Source organism: Synchiropus splendidus, chromosome 16 (genome assembly GCF_027744825.2).
Source record: "Synchiropus splendidus isolate RoL2022-P1 chromosome 16, RoL_Sspl_1.0, whole genome shotgun sequence".
NCBI classification, from domain to species: Eukaryota; Metazoa; Chordata; class Actinopteri; order Syngnathiformes; family Callionymidae; genus Synchiropus; species Synchiropus splendidus.
In genome coordinates, this window is record NC_071349.1 from 10,823,703 (window position 1) to 10,840,831 (window position 17,129).

A 17,129-nucleotide genomic window follows, 5' to 3' on the forward strand; every position below is an offset into this window, starting at 1 on the left:
GATGTGGATTTTTCATTATTTATATTACGTGTATTAAAATTACAGTGTAACACAATTAAAGTTGTTTTATTTATTTATTTTAAAAATATTTTTACTGGCTTTATATTGCTCTCCAAATCCTCCTAAAAATAAATAAACACATTATTTAATTGACAAAAATATTAAGAAAAGAAAATCATTGAACAAAATATTAAGAAAAAAGAATTTAATAAAATTATTTAAAAACGGAGTCAATAAATGCAGCAATGAGCAAGAAGGTTTGACCCATGGAAACTTGGGTCAGACGGGTAGAGACTTTATTGTGTCGCAGCTGATCTTCAGTGGTGGCAGATGTGCAGGTGGAAACTTTAATTCTCCCACGATCAGCCTCACTGTCACACTATATGTCGAGGGCCTGATGATATTTCGAACCTCCCCTGATGATATTTCAGCTTCCTGTTACTTCAATCCTGTGTTGAGAGGAAACCTGCGTTGAACAGTCACCAGTCCAGATTCTTTCATCGACTTCAGTGAGGAGGGTTTCTTAGAAACGCGTCCAACAAACTCCTGCGGCAGTTGCAATTCAAAGATCCAAACTGTTGTCTTCATGTGTTGTGCTGACTCAGCGAATGGCTTCAAGCTAGAAGTTGCTGCTGAAATCAGAATTTCCAAACAGCAGGAAATGCTCAGGTAAATATGGCCGCACCTTCCTCCCCTTAAATTCTATTTGACAATAAAGCCCTCCTGGGTCTTTACAGCCCCGCGCTGGTGTCGGCTCTGAAGCTGCGGCGGTGTGAAGAGGTGGAGTGTTTCGAGGAAGGTGGCGGGACTTTTACGGTAACAGGTGCACCTGGGTCTGAGGAGAGCCACGGGCCTGGGGCTGACTTGGTCCGTGTCAACGGCGCGCTCACATTCCTCCATGACAGATGGAGAGATAGCGAGATGTGTAGGGGCCCGGTGCAGGAGAACGTCTGCGCAGTGGTGGGCTTTGTTCAGAAGGTGTGTGCAGGGGAGAAAGCAGTGGGAACCTGGGAGGAAGGAAGAGCGGTGGTGGGAGGTGACGACAGAGGCCATTCTTTGCTGCAGTGGTGCATGTCCTGAGTGTGTGTGTGCAGAATCGCACGCACACACTCACACACACACAACAAAGCTAGTGACCACTTGGTGTGATGGATTTATTCCTGCTTGTTTTTGGTCTCCAACTCAAGATAAAGAAACCATGTGACTGATTTATGAGTTTGTTCTTATTATTTTTATTATTTATTTTGTCATTATTATTGTTATTAAAGGGACAATTTGAAGTTGGCTCCAGTTTTCTTTTCTCAGTTTTTGTTCATCATATTTTTATTCATGAATTTATTAACATTCGAAAAACATTGGTTTACTGGAATTAAATCAGAATATATCTCACTTTTATGATAATCCTCGTTCTTTTATAACAGTTTTTGAGCATATTGTGTATTTTTTGCGATCAAAAGAAGAAACAAACCTGAATTATTTTCTTTTTGAAATATGATTTCAACTTTTTTTCTTTCAATTCTCACATTTTATAAATCATGCTGTGATGTCATCCTTTTTTCCCGCAACGTAGAGTGATTCTGCATTTTCACGCTAAGCGAAAATATTTCACACAAGGAAGTGTTTCTTCCCCGTATCATTGTGTATTCATTTCTCTTTTTATTTTGCCTCTGTATAATTACTAACATTTGTACGGTTATGCTACATGGTTACCTTGTGATTTGGACATGTTTCATTTTATTTTAACTGTTTTGGTGCAGCAGCATAGAAACTTCACTGTAGAAATATTCAGCCACACATCAACTGTGGAAGAGGTGGAGTTCATGAAGTGCATTCTTGACAATGTGGATCAGAGAAGGCGCGGCACGGGGGCCACATGAGGCCACGTCACAGCCTTTAAGTGGCCCAGTGTCAAATTATTAAAAAAAACATATATGTGATATATGTAAAATATATACGTATATATAAATATATATTTATATGTATATATCAATATATATAAATTATATATACCTGTATATATAATAAATATATACGAACTTTTGCTAGTGTTTTTTTCCTTTTCTTTGTGCCAGTTATGTTTCCACTTATTGAATTAGTATAACGCACACATATTTTTGAGACAAATGATTTTATGATTCATATTCAAGGCGTTTCATATTTATAATATTTAACCACAGCATTTTTATATTTGATTTCATTTTTATGTTTTATATATTTTCTTATTATTATCTGTTGTTTATGTCAGTACATCATCTCAAATGCAGCATCAATCTTCAATATATAGAAAAAACTATAATAAAAATATTTCTATGTATTTTTATTCCCCCTAAATAGGAAACACAAGATGGTGAGTGACTAGTCTGGAGGTAATAAAAGTTAAAAATCATTCTTGACACAGTCATAAATGTTGATTTCAGTTTGGTCAGAAGGACCATGAAGTCACTTTAAAACAGCTATGAATATTTTCTACACGCCATGTTGGATCAGAGTTTCACACTCTGTATTCTCACGACCTCTGAGGAACTGTTGGTGGAATGACTGAGCGATGAGGGAACTTTTTCATGTGTTAATTCAGCAGCACTAGTGAGGGATCATGTGAGGATGAGCGAGAGGGAGTGTGAGCTGGTAGAAACCTGAGGCCAGAGAGAAGCGTTTCTCACATTGAACCAGCTGATGAACCATGATCTCCAGCTCAGATGTGGAGGTGACCCGAGTCTGTGTGTGTGTGAGAGAGGGGGCTTGTTTATACTGCCTCGTGGGGACCTGACCAGCAAAAGGTCCCCACAGGTCCAACCCTCAATTTGAGGATGAAGACTTCAAAATACCTGGTTGTTATTATTAGGTTTCAGTCCTGGTTGTTTTGGATGGTTAGGTTTAGATTGAGAAAGAATTATGTCAATGAGAACACACAGGGATAGCAATAAAAAATGTGTGTGTGTGTGTGTGTCACATGAAAATTCCTTCTCATTTTGAGCTGAAGCCAGTTTAATCAAGTCTTCAAGTGTGTGGGTTCAGCGAATACAGCACGCACCCTGCTGCGTGTGTCACCACGCCAGATCCCCTCAGGTGCAGCACCAGCACACGACTGCGCACGGACACACACGTGCACGGCACAGCTCCAGCAACTGTGCACGCTTCTCTCTGTCTGTCTGTCTGTCTGTCTGTCTATCTATCTATCAGTCTATCTATCTGTCTATCTATCTATCTATCAGTCTATCTATCTGTCTATCTGTCTATCTATCTATCTATCATCCATCTGTCCATCAAATTAATATCAGTTGTAAAGGCAGTTATTGTAAAATCAAAATACAAATTTAATTGCATTACATGTTTCATCACGCTCTTTTTTCTAACTGTACAATATATACTAAATATTTTCCCTGCTATTTATTTTTGATTTGCACAACTTTTGATTTGTTCCAAATGACATGCATGTAAAATATTTCTATATTTGTAGCTTTTTTTTTGCTTTATTTATTTTTGTTTTACAGATTTTGTACAAATGAATGATGATTATATACAAGTGTTTGCCTCCTTAATATAGGATGTATGCAAACATGTATTCAAATTTCAGATATAAATATTTAACCTGTACTTTACAGTAGTTTTAATTGTTCAACAGTTGCATTCATTAAGTTTATAAGAATTGTAAAAAAAAAAAAAATCTGTCATCTTAGAGCCTTTATAAAAATATTTTAAATATTTATTCCCCATTTAATGTATTTATTTTTCAAGCCACTGTCAGATAAGTGTTTGTCATGAGAGCAGAGAACAAAAACCAAATTCAAAAAATACAGTTAAAAAAATTAACAGTGAATAGATTTACTATGATTCAAGCTGTGCTTTGTCAATCTCTTTATTAGAGATCTGGAAATAAAGAAATTTAAGGGTTTAATTCAGTTTTATTGCTTAGATTTGCCTCTGTTATATTGCTTGTTAGTTCCCACTATTTTATGAATAAAAAAAACACTTCAAAATCTTTTCATATTGGTAATATAAAGCACTGCTTGCAATGCAATGTTTTTATTTTTTTATATATTGAGCAAACCATATTGAACAAAATGGGCCTGTGACAGCAAAAGAACCAAAACTGGAGTATGTAAATGTGAGTGGAGTGAAAAATGAAACTGGAGAGCTGTTTGCATATTAAAGCCGTAAGTCATTATGGAATCGTTGACACCTCTGGGCTCCGCAGTCTCACTCTTTTCTGCTCTGCTCTTAATGTCATGCGCTGGATTGTCTTGCAAAGCGGCGGGCTGCTGCTGCTGCAGGCGCACTCGGCGGTTTCTCTCCAGCCAGGAGAGGGTTAACCCTCCAGCACCTGTCCTATCCGACACCTGTTTCACTTCTCTCAGCCAATCACGGCGCAGAGGGGAGACACTCTGCTGGCATGAAATAAATCTGGGCCCGATCAGGAGGAATCACAACACTTGACTTGACTCATCAGTGTGTGCTGCTCTCCTCCACTTCCACACACACACACACACACAGAGAAGCAGAAGAACCTAAAGGAGACTATTCCCGCCGACTTGGACTGGAGACATGACCAAAGAGATTGAGTAAGTTTGGCTTTTAGATACTTCCGACTGAGTTTGGTTTCCAGTCCGGGGGGCTTCCCCCTCTCTACTTCCTGAATGCAATGAGACCCCCATGTGAAAGACGCCTGTTTTAATAGAGGGGGCGTTTGGCCGGAAAACCGATCTGGACAGATTTGTGTGTGTGTTTTGAGCTGCTGGTGTTGTCACTAACCTAGAGGCCACTGTGCACAAAGGGAGGCTGCGAAATGAGAATCCCCTCTTCAGGTGGTGGAGGTCTATGACAGCATGTCCGTGCATTGAGTTACATAATGGAGAAACCCTAGAAGGAACCCCCTTTTTTCTGAGTCTGGTTGGAGAGGAGCAGGTGCATGTGAAAGGCATGGCTGAGCTGCGGCGTGGTCCTGCTTCAGATGAGCTTTAATCCAGTGTACACTGAAGCCGTTTGGTGCAGCTTCCACCTGAGAGACGCTGAATAGGGTGGGCTTATCCTGGTGGGCAGGAAGTACACAAAACAAAGACTCTTGACTCAGGCTGTTTAAATAGATCCAATCCTCGGAATCCCTGGTTTCAGTGTCTTACAAGAGCCGAGGAGAACAGGAGGATTTGACTTTTTTAAAGATTTTCTGGGGACACAATCGTCGGCCAGTGGGGTTTTTTTTTTAAATCTTTTTGGCAGCGCTTGTTTGGAAGGATGTTACTCAGCTCTGTGGTTTTGCAATCGAAACCCTTCATGCTTCAGGGCAAGTATGTGCCGCGTCCCAAGGCTCCGCTTAGATATGCGCTGCCGTCATTTAACGCGAGCTGTCGGAAAACATCCCTAAATTTACCGCTTTATCTTCAACAGGACTCTTGGACTGGTCAGTCAGAGTGAGAACTTCAACTACAACCGGTACGCGAGTTATAATATGGACTCCTGGTCCTACCTGGAAAGTCAGATGACAGAGGAGAGCCATAAACCCAAACTCCAGCCCGGGGACGACCTGACGGCGCTCACCATGCTGTACGAGCAGTGCAAGGTAAACGCCGGACGCTGCTTTTTTTTACAAGAATTTCAACTGAAAATGACTGTTTTCTTCTTGTTGATCTCAGACCCAGAAAGAGCAGAAGATGTCCGCCGCCATTCGCAAGCCATCAGAGAGGTATTTATCCAACCTGTCCTTCTGTTATCTTCCATTTTTAGATGAGAGGTCACGCAGCAAGCCTGGGGAGCAGTGACTCATTGTTTCCTGCTTCTGTCCCGGCGGCAGTTGTTGGGGCTCAGTGTTGTCCACTCAAACGTTTGCGTGAAACTCAAACAGGATTAGGGTTCAAACAAAAGCCACCCACAGTCACTTGTCAGTAGCAGTGTGTTCTCTGAGGCTCAAGCTAGATGAAGCGTCTTAACTGACAAACTGTCTCTGGTCCAGGTCTGCAAACGGTGATCTGGCGCTGCTGGATGCGTCTGCGAGCGTCATGAAGATCCTGTCCGATAACGTCCCCACCAGCCACTCACTGGAGGTTCTGGGATCCAAACCCCTGTCGGTCTCGGCGCCCCCTACTTCAGACACCTACGCCACACTCACCAGCGTGGTGTCCGACACCTACGACAAGCAAGAGCTCAACCACATCTTTGACTCTCTGCTGCAGAAGTGGCCCGAGAACAGCGTGTTCCCGGATCCCAGTGCCGAGGTGAGCCTCCAACCTTTCCCCAGACTCCTGAATGGACTCTCAGTGTTTAACCATGGTGTTCCCTGTCAGACTCTTCCTTACAGCGATCCCTTCCCTGAAAACCACCCCAGCCCGGTCTACTCCGGGTCCTACACCGGCTCCCCCGCCGAGAGGTACAGGAGCGAGTTCCAGTTTTCCCTCGGAGCTCCGTCGGCAAGCGGGAAGTCCAGTGACCTGCCAATGGTCTACCTTAACAAGGGCCAGTTCTACCCCATTACCCTGCAGGGAGTGGACGCTCCTACAGCCACCAAAGTCAAGGTGAGCCACTCTTGGTTGACTATTCGTAGGACTATTGACAAGATTCCTGAATAATGGTTTAACTCATCCACTCACCCCTGCATGCCAGGAGGCAAACCCTTCCCAGATTTCTGTCCCTCCCTTAAAGCCAGCTCCTCGGTGACTAATAAATCCCGTTTGACACTCGGAACACTGGGTTGGTACAAGTGTCAGCGACCTGCCCTCTTTAATTAAATCTTACTGTAAGCAGGCCAGAGTGCAAGCTAGCTTAAGCTCAGCGTCTGACTTGAGACAGAATGGACAAGGAGAAGGAAGGTGTGGCCGGTTTTAGAAACAACCCGTTTCTTTGTCTGGCCCAGCCGGAGAGAAGAATATTCACAAACATTCGCCGGCTCACTGCAAATAAGTGTTGACAGTGCCGGCAGAAAAGGGGGATTTGGAGTGATGAATGAGGTGTGAAAGCGTTTTCTCACGTGCGCTTCTGTTCTACCTTTCTTCCTCTGAAGACGGTGGTGATGGCGGTGTTTGAGAACGACAAGACCCCGGAGATGCAGCTTCGCTTTTGGAACCACTGGCACGCCCGCCAGCCGACAGTCAAGCAGAGGGTCATCGATATCGGTAGGTCCTCGCTCCTCTTTTACGGAAGCAGAAGCAGGAAAGGAGAGATTTAAAACCTTTTTCATTTGCGCAGCGGACTACAAAGAAGTGTTCAGCGGCATTAGCAACATTGAGGAGGTGGCCTTCAACGCGCTGTCCTTTGTTTGGAACCCCAGTGAAGAAGCCAAGGTAAGAACCGATGTTATATAATGTGGTTACGTGAGGCAGGAAAGGAAAGAAGTGGAGGTTTGAGAATGAAGCTGAGGAATCCTAGAAATGTTTCTGGCCCCAAAGACGACTGTAAATTTCTCCCCCGACAGGTCTTCATTGGCATCAACTCCTTGAGCACCGACTTCTCGTCCCAGAAGGGCGTCAAAGGCCTCCCCCTCAACCTGCAGATTGACACGTACGACTTCAGCTCGGGAAGCAACCAGCTCATCCACCGAGCCGCCTGCCAGGTCAAAATCTTCTGCGATAAGGTGCGACGCCGTCCTCCGCTTCGGCCGAATAAAAACACAGGTTCCGGTCGTAACTGCTTGGACTGTGTCCACAGGGCGCTGAGAGGAAGATGCGAGATGAGGAGCGGAAAAGAAGCAAGAGGAGGGGAAAGGCGGCCAGCGATGCAAACGGTGTGTTTGAGATACATATCCCTAAGTGGGTACGAGTGCGTTTTGCTGACATCACCATTTTCTTTTTTAGCCAACAAGTCGCTGGTTAGCAGCTCTATGGGCACTGAGAGCACCTTCTTCCAGACCTTGGATGACCACACCACCCAGCCCGTCCTCTTCATCCCAGAGACCCATTTATCCAGTCTACAGCGAATGGTAGGTTCCTGAGTGCAGCAGCTTAATCCTGCGGTTAGTGAGCTGGCCCCCCCTCCCACCCCGCCCCCTGAAGGCATCGAGACAGGCACGAGAGGAGCAGGGAAAAAAGTGTGGGAAAGTATGTAAAAGGGGAGGAGATGATTGTCAGCGAAAGTAAGGTGAAGTACCGACCCGGGATCAGATGGGCTAATTGGAGACGAAACCAAACATAGACAGTACAAGCCGCTGCAGCGTCGAAGATTAACTTATGAGGGCTTTCTCTCTCTCGCGCTCACACACACACGCAGCTGGGGCATCTGTAACATATACACCACCCTCATCCTCACACTCCACCACTCAGCGCAACACGGGCGCTGTTCAGACAGGTCACTTTTCCCACAGTCCTCCGTCTGGACGCGTGACTATTTCAAATTTGTCAGGATATTTGCCTTCCTCTTGCTGTGCAGTGTACAGCTGTAACTATAAACCTATAGAAATTCAGCTCATTTATATCACTTTTTTAATCATTATTTAAATGTTTCCCCATATATATTAAGAATAAATCACAGTCATAAGAAGCATCACTCTTAAATGAAGCTTCCCTCCAGATATTGGGCCTAGTATATCACGCAAATGCACCAAGAATATGGCTTATTAGATCACATCTAAGGCAAGAATTTCCCCAGGAAGTAAACACTATGGCTGCCGTTGTTCCAGAGGTGGAGCAGTCATTTTTATAAGAACCAGGTCATAACATTTGCTAAAGTTGTTTGGCCACGGTGATAAAGATTTCGAAGGTCCTATCTCCGTCTCGCCATCAGCGCCCACGGTTTCGTTGTTCTGGGAAACGGAGTCTCGGCGGTGATAAAATTCCACTAAAGAAGTGTCCCGGTCAGACAATGGCAGGGACAGGAACATTAGGCAACACCTTTATCAGCAGGTGGCTAATCAGATCTCTTCTCTGTGTTTCTAGGCCACGCCCATGGAAGAAACCGAAAGGTGAGCGCTCAGAATTTTCTTTGGAAATACAGCTGCTAATAGAGTAAAAGCTTTCATCTTAATCTCTGAGTTAACTCGCGATTAATCGCACGTCTTGCATCTGTTCTAAATGCAAGTTAAAAGAAGCACCAGAGTGGCCAGTAATATTTTCAACATTTGTTGACTCCAACAACCCAAGTGATACTGTCAAGAACCTTCTCTGGTGGTGACTTGCTCTTCCTTGAAGTTACATTCAGAATAAATAAAGAGTATGTGATTCGTTTGCCATTAATCGCGAGTTAACTCAGCGATTCATTGAGATTAAAATTGAATCTACTGACAGACCTGAAGAAAATATCCTGGCTGTTTGATCTAATAGTGTTTTGTCCATGACAGGAAGAGGTTTTACCCAGACAGAGAGCAGTCCAACTCTCCACCCAGCAAACAAGCGCGATGGGACGACACCCACCGAGGTAACCACAGAAGCCGATTTAGTTTGTAAATGTGACTCTGAGATCATTTTTTAAGACTCCTTCCCTCCTCTCCTAGTTCTCTTGTACGTGAGGACAAGCACTGAAGAAGTGTTCGACGCGCTGATGCTCAGCTCACCGACACTCTCGGGCCTCAAAGAAGCGGTAAGCAACACCTCACTAGATATGCCATCTCTTATCATCAGATCATCCAACTGTCATTTTTCCGTCTCAGATTTCAGAGAAGTATGGCATGCAAGAGGACACCATTGGGAAAATCTACAAGAAATGCAAACGCGGGTGAGTGTCTGGCGGGTTTCTGCGGAATGTTTTTTGTTCTTTAACCTCAGCAAAATCCAGAACTTTAAAGCCATCCTCGCGTAAGGAAGCCAATGTGGACAAACCGGGTCGGTCGGTTGCTTGGCTCGGTCTCATGGAATGCTTTTAATTGCCACTGAAAAAAAAAAAAAAAGACATCTGACTGCGGGAAGATGAGTCATTGACAACTGAACTTTATTTATGTTTTCATCGGCACGTCTTTTTGGAACATGAGGAAGTTTTGCGGCGTTGAAAGAGATTGAGCTTCCAGTTATTACATCAAAGCTGCGCTTCCAGTTGAGGAGCGCTTGCCAAAAAACGTGCTGCCGGCACTTTTGCTCATCGCCGCTGGAATCGATTTAAAGGAAGTTCATTTAAAAATGTGGCTCCTCGATGCCGTCGGTGATTAGGATTGACATGAAATGCTCAGGCTTTTCGTGCGGCGAGCTTGGAGCCGTGACATGACGGGGAGCAGCTAAGCTAACAGGTCGGGCGACATTCCCCCGGCCGTCGCCTCCCTGTGTTGCTCTTGTCTTCAATCAACCTTGTCCCTGCAGGCTGAACGCCACAAGAGCCACAGGATAGCTCAGTCATTAAAGCCTTTAAAACATAAAGGTTAGTTTTCGTGTTAGACAGGGGTGTGGTGGAGGTGGAGGGTGACCTGATTCGCAGAGATTTACTGCCTCTTTGTTTTCGTGAAGGCGAATTGGGAAATGAGTTCATGGAGGTTTTAAGGACGACGGCCTTTTTTTATTCCTGTCTAATGTGAGTGAATCTCTTTCAGGATTTTCGTCAACATGGACGACAACATCATCGAACATTACACCAACCAGTCGGCCTTTCTCATCGAGATGTCCGAAGTGGTGCCCCACCAGTTCCAAATCACCCTGGTCGAAGTATGAAAAACACCCCCCCTCGCCCCCCAACCCTTCGTCCCTCTTCCGAAGGAGCAGGCGACCAGTTGCCAAGCCCATGAAATCTTTTCAAGCACTGCCCAGTCCTTAAACTTGCTGAAGCCAGGGAGCGCTGGACTGAACTGAGATGCCAGATCCACTTCCAATTTCAGAGGAAAAAAAATGTTTGCGTGTAAATAATTTAATAATGTATTGCAGGAGCATTTATGACGACCGGCTTGTAAATAGTGTAAATAGATTTTTAATATAACAGTGTTTTATCGACTTATTTCAATTTTTGAACTCTGGATTTAGTTCACTTCTGCTTTGAGGAGTTGTCATTAATTTCCGCTATGGTGCCTTTTTTTTTTTTTTTTTTTTTAAACAAAAAAAAAAAATCATCCAAAACCAATCCTTTTTTTTTTTTAAACAAATGGTCTGGTAAAAATTTTAAAGTCGCACATTTCCCTCCATAAAACCACGCTGCGTTAGTATTGGCCTTCATTTTGCCAGAGCTATGGACATTTCCTGTTTGTTTTCTGTATTTTTTTTATTTTTTATTTTTTGGAACTGCAAAATCCCTGAGATCTAACTTGGGTTTTTTTTTTCATACATCATTTCAAAGCTATATCCTTGTTGTATTTCATTATATTACTGCAATTCTGGTTGCATTACAAAAAATAAAAAAAATCACGAATGATTTGTCTGGGGTTTTTCTATTTATTTATTTATTTTTATTTATTTTTCGGGGGGATGCAGATTAAAAACAGGCGGCAGACGATGCGCGCAGCGCAGCTCGCTTCCCTGTTTGGCTTCTGAGAGAAAGCAGCGCAGCTTGGTGTGTTCCAGTGCTGCAGGACGACACAAGGGCAGAGAGATGCAGCGCCGAGGTTGAGAAGCGGCTCGAGAAGGAGGAGAAACAACGAGCCCCCCGCGCCGTCTGCTGCCAAAAACATGCCATTGATCCCGATGGGAGGACGGCGACACGCGCTCCGCTCAATGGTAAGTGGATTCTTTCTCGGTTATGGATCATAATCTGTCGCATGATAACATCATTTCCAATTCACGATGAGCCTCTTTAAGGTTGTAACGACTCGTGACGGCTCCCAAACAAACCAGTGAGGCTCACGTGGCGTCTCCGTGCTTCTGTTATGCTGCCTGATCTCAGCGAAACACCTGAATAATGAAGCGTGTGTTGCCGAATCTGACACGTGCGCGCCCATCTGAGGTGGTCAGGACCCTGGAAAAAAACACTATAAAGTCGTGAGCAATCCAGAGTCTGCGTCATTGTGTTCCCATAATGATCTCTGTATGTGTGTTATTGTTTTGCACTTTCTTCATTTGGACCACATCATATTCCCTCCCTCCTTGTTGAGTCATGTCTGAGGCCAAACGCTCACATTTGCCCACAAGTATAGCCTCCACCGGTCGTGATCCGGACTTGAATGACTCTGAATCCATTCACAAATGTCCACATTTAAATTTAAATGTAGACAAGACTGAACTAGAAAGCGGAACTCACTAGTGCAGCAACACCTGAACACTATACGGGACGGATGTAAACAAACATGGCTGACCGCCCGACCCATCTCTCTCCCACCTCACATCCCGACCCTGTGGAACGTATCTGCAGTTACTGTTGTAACTGCCTGAATTAAAGCTGAACTGAACATTCCCCAGTTTTACCTCCGAGACTGCGTCCATCCAAACGTCCGTCAGTCTCCGCCCTTGTAAGGAGCTCCGGAACAAAACAATGAGCGTCAGTCCAGAAACTACTCACGCAACATGGACTTACTTTAGAATTTTTATTTGGCATGAACATTTATTTATTTATTTATTTGTGTGTGTGTGTTCTTTGCACTTGAAATACTCATTGATTTTTGCAAATAAACCATATTTTGGACCTTTTTCAGGCTAAAAACTACAATTTTTTTACAAGGTACTTTGTAAAATTTCCCGTCATGTTATGCCTTGACGTATGCGCCTGACATTTTGTGCTGCAACCTGGAAATACTGGAGGCACTACATCAGTCAAAGCACTTTTCAGCGAGCCCTGGGTTTCCATAAGGGTTTAGCCTGAAGATTAAGATGTACTTTATGTTCTGAGTTTAACCCAGGGACGTGGGGTGAAGTGAAAATGATCTGAGAGTTAAGTCCTGACCGCATGTGGCTAGTCGACATTCCAGTGACGTAGCTCCGGGAAAGACCTCATTACTAATCCGCTGTGAATGAAGATGCAGTGAACTTGTGCATAGACTGTATGTATGTACAAAAGGAGCGTAGCTGGTGCCAAACTTTGTGCTTGTAACTCATGACATTGACAGTATTGAAAACAATTTGTGGTCGGGATACCAACAGTTAGCTTTGCACGTACATGAGGTCAGGAGAATAATAATAATACCAGTCGAGGAGGACCCAGTATTGTCCTTAAAACTTGAGAGTGAACTTAAGACTGAAGGACCAAAAGTATATTATTTATGTTTTCATTGTGTAACATGTGCTTCAACTGCTGCAGGGCGTTATGGAGAGGCAGCTTTTACTATAGGCACTTTCACTGGCAGGAGATACTGCACTGTATTGGTAGCCAATAGTGGCCCACGGGCCTCGTGTTGGACACTCCTGTAGCGTATTGCTGGGTTTTCCTCTTAATTCAGCACCTGCTGTGTCCGACCTGTGGATTCCTTGCATTTGACGTGTGTGTCACGCCTCTCCTCCCCTGCATCGCCCGGGGCGTCGCGCCCCAGACGACGGACGGCACTTTGCATTCAGACATCTGCGTGATTTAATTACTCGGCAAACACAATTCCTCCAAGGTCCCAGCGGCCGTCAATCACTGCGGTCACAGGAACTAAACACACTCACATTCACGGCGATGACTCAAAATGGAGGTTCCTGGCATGACGTCCGACGTTCAGAGGCACAGGAGAAGAAGGTGCAGCGTTGATCGGATTAATAACGTCATGAGACTGATACTGCCTTTTTATTCGCTGCAATTCTGTTTCTATTCCTCTGAGTTAAAAGGAAAGAAAGTAGCCCCAAAACATAGGACCTTTAATGGTTGCCTGTATCATTCAATGTTACTTCATGGTAATGTCCCGGGTTACCATCTGGATCCCCGAATCTTTGGGATGGTTCTTCACTCTGCGCCAACAACTTCTTCATTGCCTACTGTACTGTGTTTGAGCCAGTTCAGGAACGCTACCGCCCCCTCCAGTCCCGCTGGCCGCGCTTCAGTTTGACTGCTCATCGTATCAATAATCTTTGAAATGCCAAAAAAGGGTAGTTAACACCCATATAATAAATGTTTGACACTTTGGATGGGCAACTTCGGGAATGAAACCATGAAACTCAAACCACAAATGTTTGTCTTTCAATTTTAACGTGAGTAAAGGGCTTGGTTGCTCTATAGCTAATGAGTGTGATAGGACACAGCTCGGGTTTAGAGAGGCGCTAACCAAGATTAGTGATGAATGGCTCGCGCTATGAGACCCAGACGCACCAGGTCATGGTATCCTAGCAACTGAGATCAGCATCGACCATTCAGCCCCGCATGTCCAGTGGAGCCCAACCTCAGTCTGCTCCGCGCAGCTGTTTGACAGCACATGTTGCTGCGTCCTCTCACACCTCCTGTCGTCACGTATGAATCCATCTATTTGGCATGTGCTGCGACTGAAATACCATCTGCCACTCAGGGAGGATAAAATCTCTGAGCAGTGCCTGGGTGATACGGAGCAGATCTGTGCCGAGGTGAGGAGTGATCTTGTTGGTTTGATAGAGTGTCTTTGTAAGAATGTCGTGTGTTTTCAGGCTGGATTGGCGCCTCACCAGTGAGGAACTAGCTCACGAATGATACGGGCCACTCACTCACCATCCCGATGTAGGCGGCTGACCCAGAAGACTCACATCGGTCTGCAGCTATGATGCAAACTCCAGCCTCCATGGTGATGGGGATCGTCTTTTCCCCTCTGGGACTGGTCCTTCTCTTCACCGCTGCCATCACTCCGCAGTGGCGAGAGGGTCAGACACGTTTGAGCGTGTCAGGCTCCGGATCGCTTCTTCGCTCGGGACCGAAGGGTAACGGATTAGGGCTCAGGTCCGGGTCGGTGGAGGCGTTGCTACTGGTCCGCTCCGACGGTCTGTGGGAGAGCTGCCTTCAGGTGGAGAAGTCCGAGCTAAAGCAGTGCTGGCCTGTGGCGGGGCCGTACCAGAGGGACCCCAGGGTTCGCCTGGCACAGGGTCTGGTGCTGACCTCTTTGTTCCTGTGCGGCACCGGGATCGTCCTGGCCTGCATTGGTGTCCGCTGCTGGACTGACCTGCCCCTCCGAGGCGTGACAGCGACAGGTGGACTTCTGGTGGTGACAGCAGGGGTGTTGAGCCTCACGGCATTGAGCGTTTACACCCAGAACCTTGGGAGGTTAGGGATGCAGGAGCAGCGTCCAGGAGTCAACAGTTCCAGGTTCCCTCCCCTCAGCTTGCACGCCGCCGGGTCCCTCTACTTTGGATGGTTAGGGTCGTGCTTACAGGTTCTGGGGGGCGGGGCTCTGATGTTTAGCTTCAAACGACCCCGACGGCCCACGTGTCCGTCGTGCCCGACGTGCCCAGAGGTGCCCGCATGCCCCGCTTGTCGCTCGTGTCCTGTTTCGAACAATAAACCCAGCACGGATGTGTACGAAGTCAGCTGTTAGAGCCAGAGCCTCCATAGAGGGGAGCAGCTTTGGACCCAGTGGAGGGGAAGTACCACCAACCTCTGGGAAGAAAGGTGCTCCCCTCGCAAGGTTCTGGTGTGCGCCTGGCACATGACTGTTTTGTGGAGTCCTCACAGAGCTTCTGGAGCAGTGTCGCTTGTTTTAACTGCGCTGGTTTTTCGAGGCAAAAAAAACCTGCCTAAGCCTCACTGACACTGGGTAGGATCTCGCAGTGGTAGACTCTTCTGCAAAACAAAAAAATCTGGATGGGTTTGTTAGCCCCCCCAACAGCCCTTTCGTGAGCCTCACATGTCACAGAAAGTAACAGGGTTTACCCACTTTTTGACACTTTACCGACTTCATCGGTAACACAACCGATAAAGTCGGAACCCAAATGCGGACCAAACAGACCAGGCAATGCAGCACAAGAATCAACAATGGAATACAGGAATCCAGAATCACAATTCGAAACACTAGAATGCTCAGCAAAGCCCCAAAACTAAACCGGGGTTAGAACAGAACAAGCTAACACTCAAGTCAGAAAGTATAAAAACACTGCCAAGATTACTGAGAGCTGCACTGAGGCCTGTGCCAACCCAGAAATCCTGACAATCCTTGACTGCAAGTGGAACCCAGTTATAACTGCCTCTCGGAAACAGGAAGTTTGGCGGCAAAATAAAATCCAAATATGGCATGAATTTCAATAATAATTACATATCTTTCCTTGCTAGCTTCTGCATTCCCAGTAGACCCCACCAGGGGGGTTAAAGTTGGGTGTGGATAGTTGCCCCTCACTGGTGGCGGTCGGCTTCAGCCCGTCCTCCACGATGAGGGACGGAGAGTGAAATGAAATCAAGTGATCTCACGGATGCTGTGTGAAAAGACCTGCCGTCCTGTGGAAGTGTCAGGTCGTGCTGCCTTCTTCAGCCATGCCGCCGTACTGTTAGCAACCAACCAGTGACTCATCGTAAGAGCTTGTGAGCTGTTTACTGCACGACGTAATGATGGGCTTTTTACTGGGGCCGCTCCGGATGTGACTGTGGTTCTGGTGTATGTTATCGCTCTCAGTCAAATCATTGTGAGTCGGGAAGCTTTGTTTAAAAAAAAAAAAAAAAAGGAAAATCAGCCGTTTATGTTTGGATGTAATGGATGTATTGATTGTTAACTCTGTGTTAATGTCGATAACTGTGGTGCGTTTGTCAATAAAGTTGCTGATCGTGATTTTCTCTGGTGTCATGGTGTGTACTGGGTAAGTTCACGTCGAACCTCAACCCTTGTTCAGAGAGTGAACAACTTCATATTTCAGATTTACCTTTACTCTTATGAACGTAGACAAGGCAGCAACACAACCAACACTGCAGAAACAAAGACGCCAGAAAAATAAACCTGACATTCACAACGGTTATTCATTTTGATATCATGTCTGGTTCGATTAAATCTTGATGGGAACATATTCTGACAATAGCGACCAGACAGAATGTGTATCCCCCACATCAGGACGTATACATATAAATATAATGATGAATTTTTGTAGTTCAAACAGTAGCACATCTGGGGTGTCCAGGATTCTTTTCGTTTCTAATGCAGTGTTTTTCAACCTTTTTCTAGCCACGGCAGTCTTGGTTCATTGAAAAAATCCAGAGGCTCACCACCAAAGGAACCTTGGCCAAAGTGCACTTGTGCTTAAAGTCCTATAGAAAACCCCTATTCATTTGTGAGAAACTGTAGCTACTGACACTCGGTTGTTATTTTGCCAGGCTATTTACAGAAACACTGCAGAAAATGTATTTGTAGTTTCAAATGTGTCCAGAAAGGTGCAGGCAATATGGCAAAATATATCATATTTATTTATTTGCATACTTTAAATAACTGTTTCGATTGTATCACTTCTCTTTTGCGTTAT

General features: G+C 45.1%; 2 protein-coding genes across 6 annotated transcripts; both read left to right on the forward strand.

The window, feature by feature from the left end:
• The first annotated feature begins 4,429 nt into the window (after positions 1-4,429).
• grhl3 (grainyhead-like transcription factor 3) lies at positions 4,430-10,918 on the forward strand. The gene is made up of 15 exons (XM_053845834.1): positions 4,430-4,559; positions 5,383-5,554; positions 5,628-5,677; positions 5,945-6,206; positions 6,276-6,503; positions 6,989-7,100; positions 7,174-7,268; positions 7,400-7,558; positions 7,633-7,708; positions 7,779-7,903; positions 8,856-8,881; positions 9,257-9,333; positions 9,410-9,495; positions 9,566-9,630; positions 10,433-10,918. Exons 1-15 carry the CDS (start codon positions 4,543-4,545, stop codon positions 10,548-10,550), a joined length of 1,668 nt encoding a protein of 555 aa, XP_053701809.1. The 5' UTR covers positions 4,430-4,542; the 3' UTR covers positions 10,551-10,918.
• Positions 10,919-11,301: 383 nt separating this feature from the next.
• Positions 11,302-16,940, forward strand: cldn23l (claudin 23-like). Of its 5 annotated transcripts, none has more exons than XM_053845837.1 (3): positions 11,302-11,543; positions 14,234-14,288; positions 14,331-16,940. In XM_053845837.1, the coding sequence occupies exon 3, from the start codon at positions 14,459-14,461 to the stop codon at positions 15,224-15,226; it is 768 nt and encodes a 255-aa protein (XP_053701812.1). In that variant the 5' UTR covers positions 11,302-11,543; positions 14,234-14,288; positions 14,331-14,458; the 3' UTR covers positions 15,227-16,940. The 5 variants fall into 5 exon arrangements, with proteins under 5 accessions (XP_053701812.1, XP_053701810.1, XP_053701813.1 ...); XM_053845835.1 differs by having other exon boundaries at positions 14,349-16,940; XM_053845838.1 differs by having other exon boundaries at positions 11,625-16,940.
• The last annotated feature ends 189 nt before the right edge of the window (positions 16,941-17,129 follow it).

Bases quoted from the DNA above. Each gene is read 5' to 3' on its own strand.
- grhl3 (XM_053845834.1), top strand. The intron at 7,559-7,632 runs GTGCGACGCCGT...CTGTGTCCACAG, and splicing joins TCAAAATCTTCTGCGATAAG to GGCGCTGAGAGGAAGATGCG. The intron at 7,904-8,855 runs GTAGGTTCCTGA...CTGTGTTTCTAG, and splicing joins TATCCAGTCTACAGCGAATG to GCCACGCCCATGGAAGAAAC.
- cldn23l (XM_053845838.1), top strand. From the start codon at position 14,459: ATGATGCAAACTCCAGCCTCCATGGTGATGGGGATCGTCTTTTCCCCT.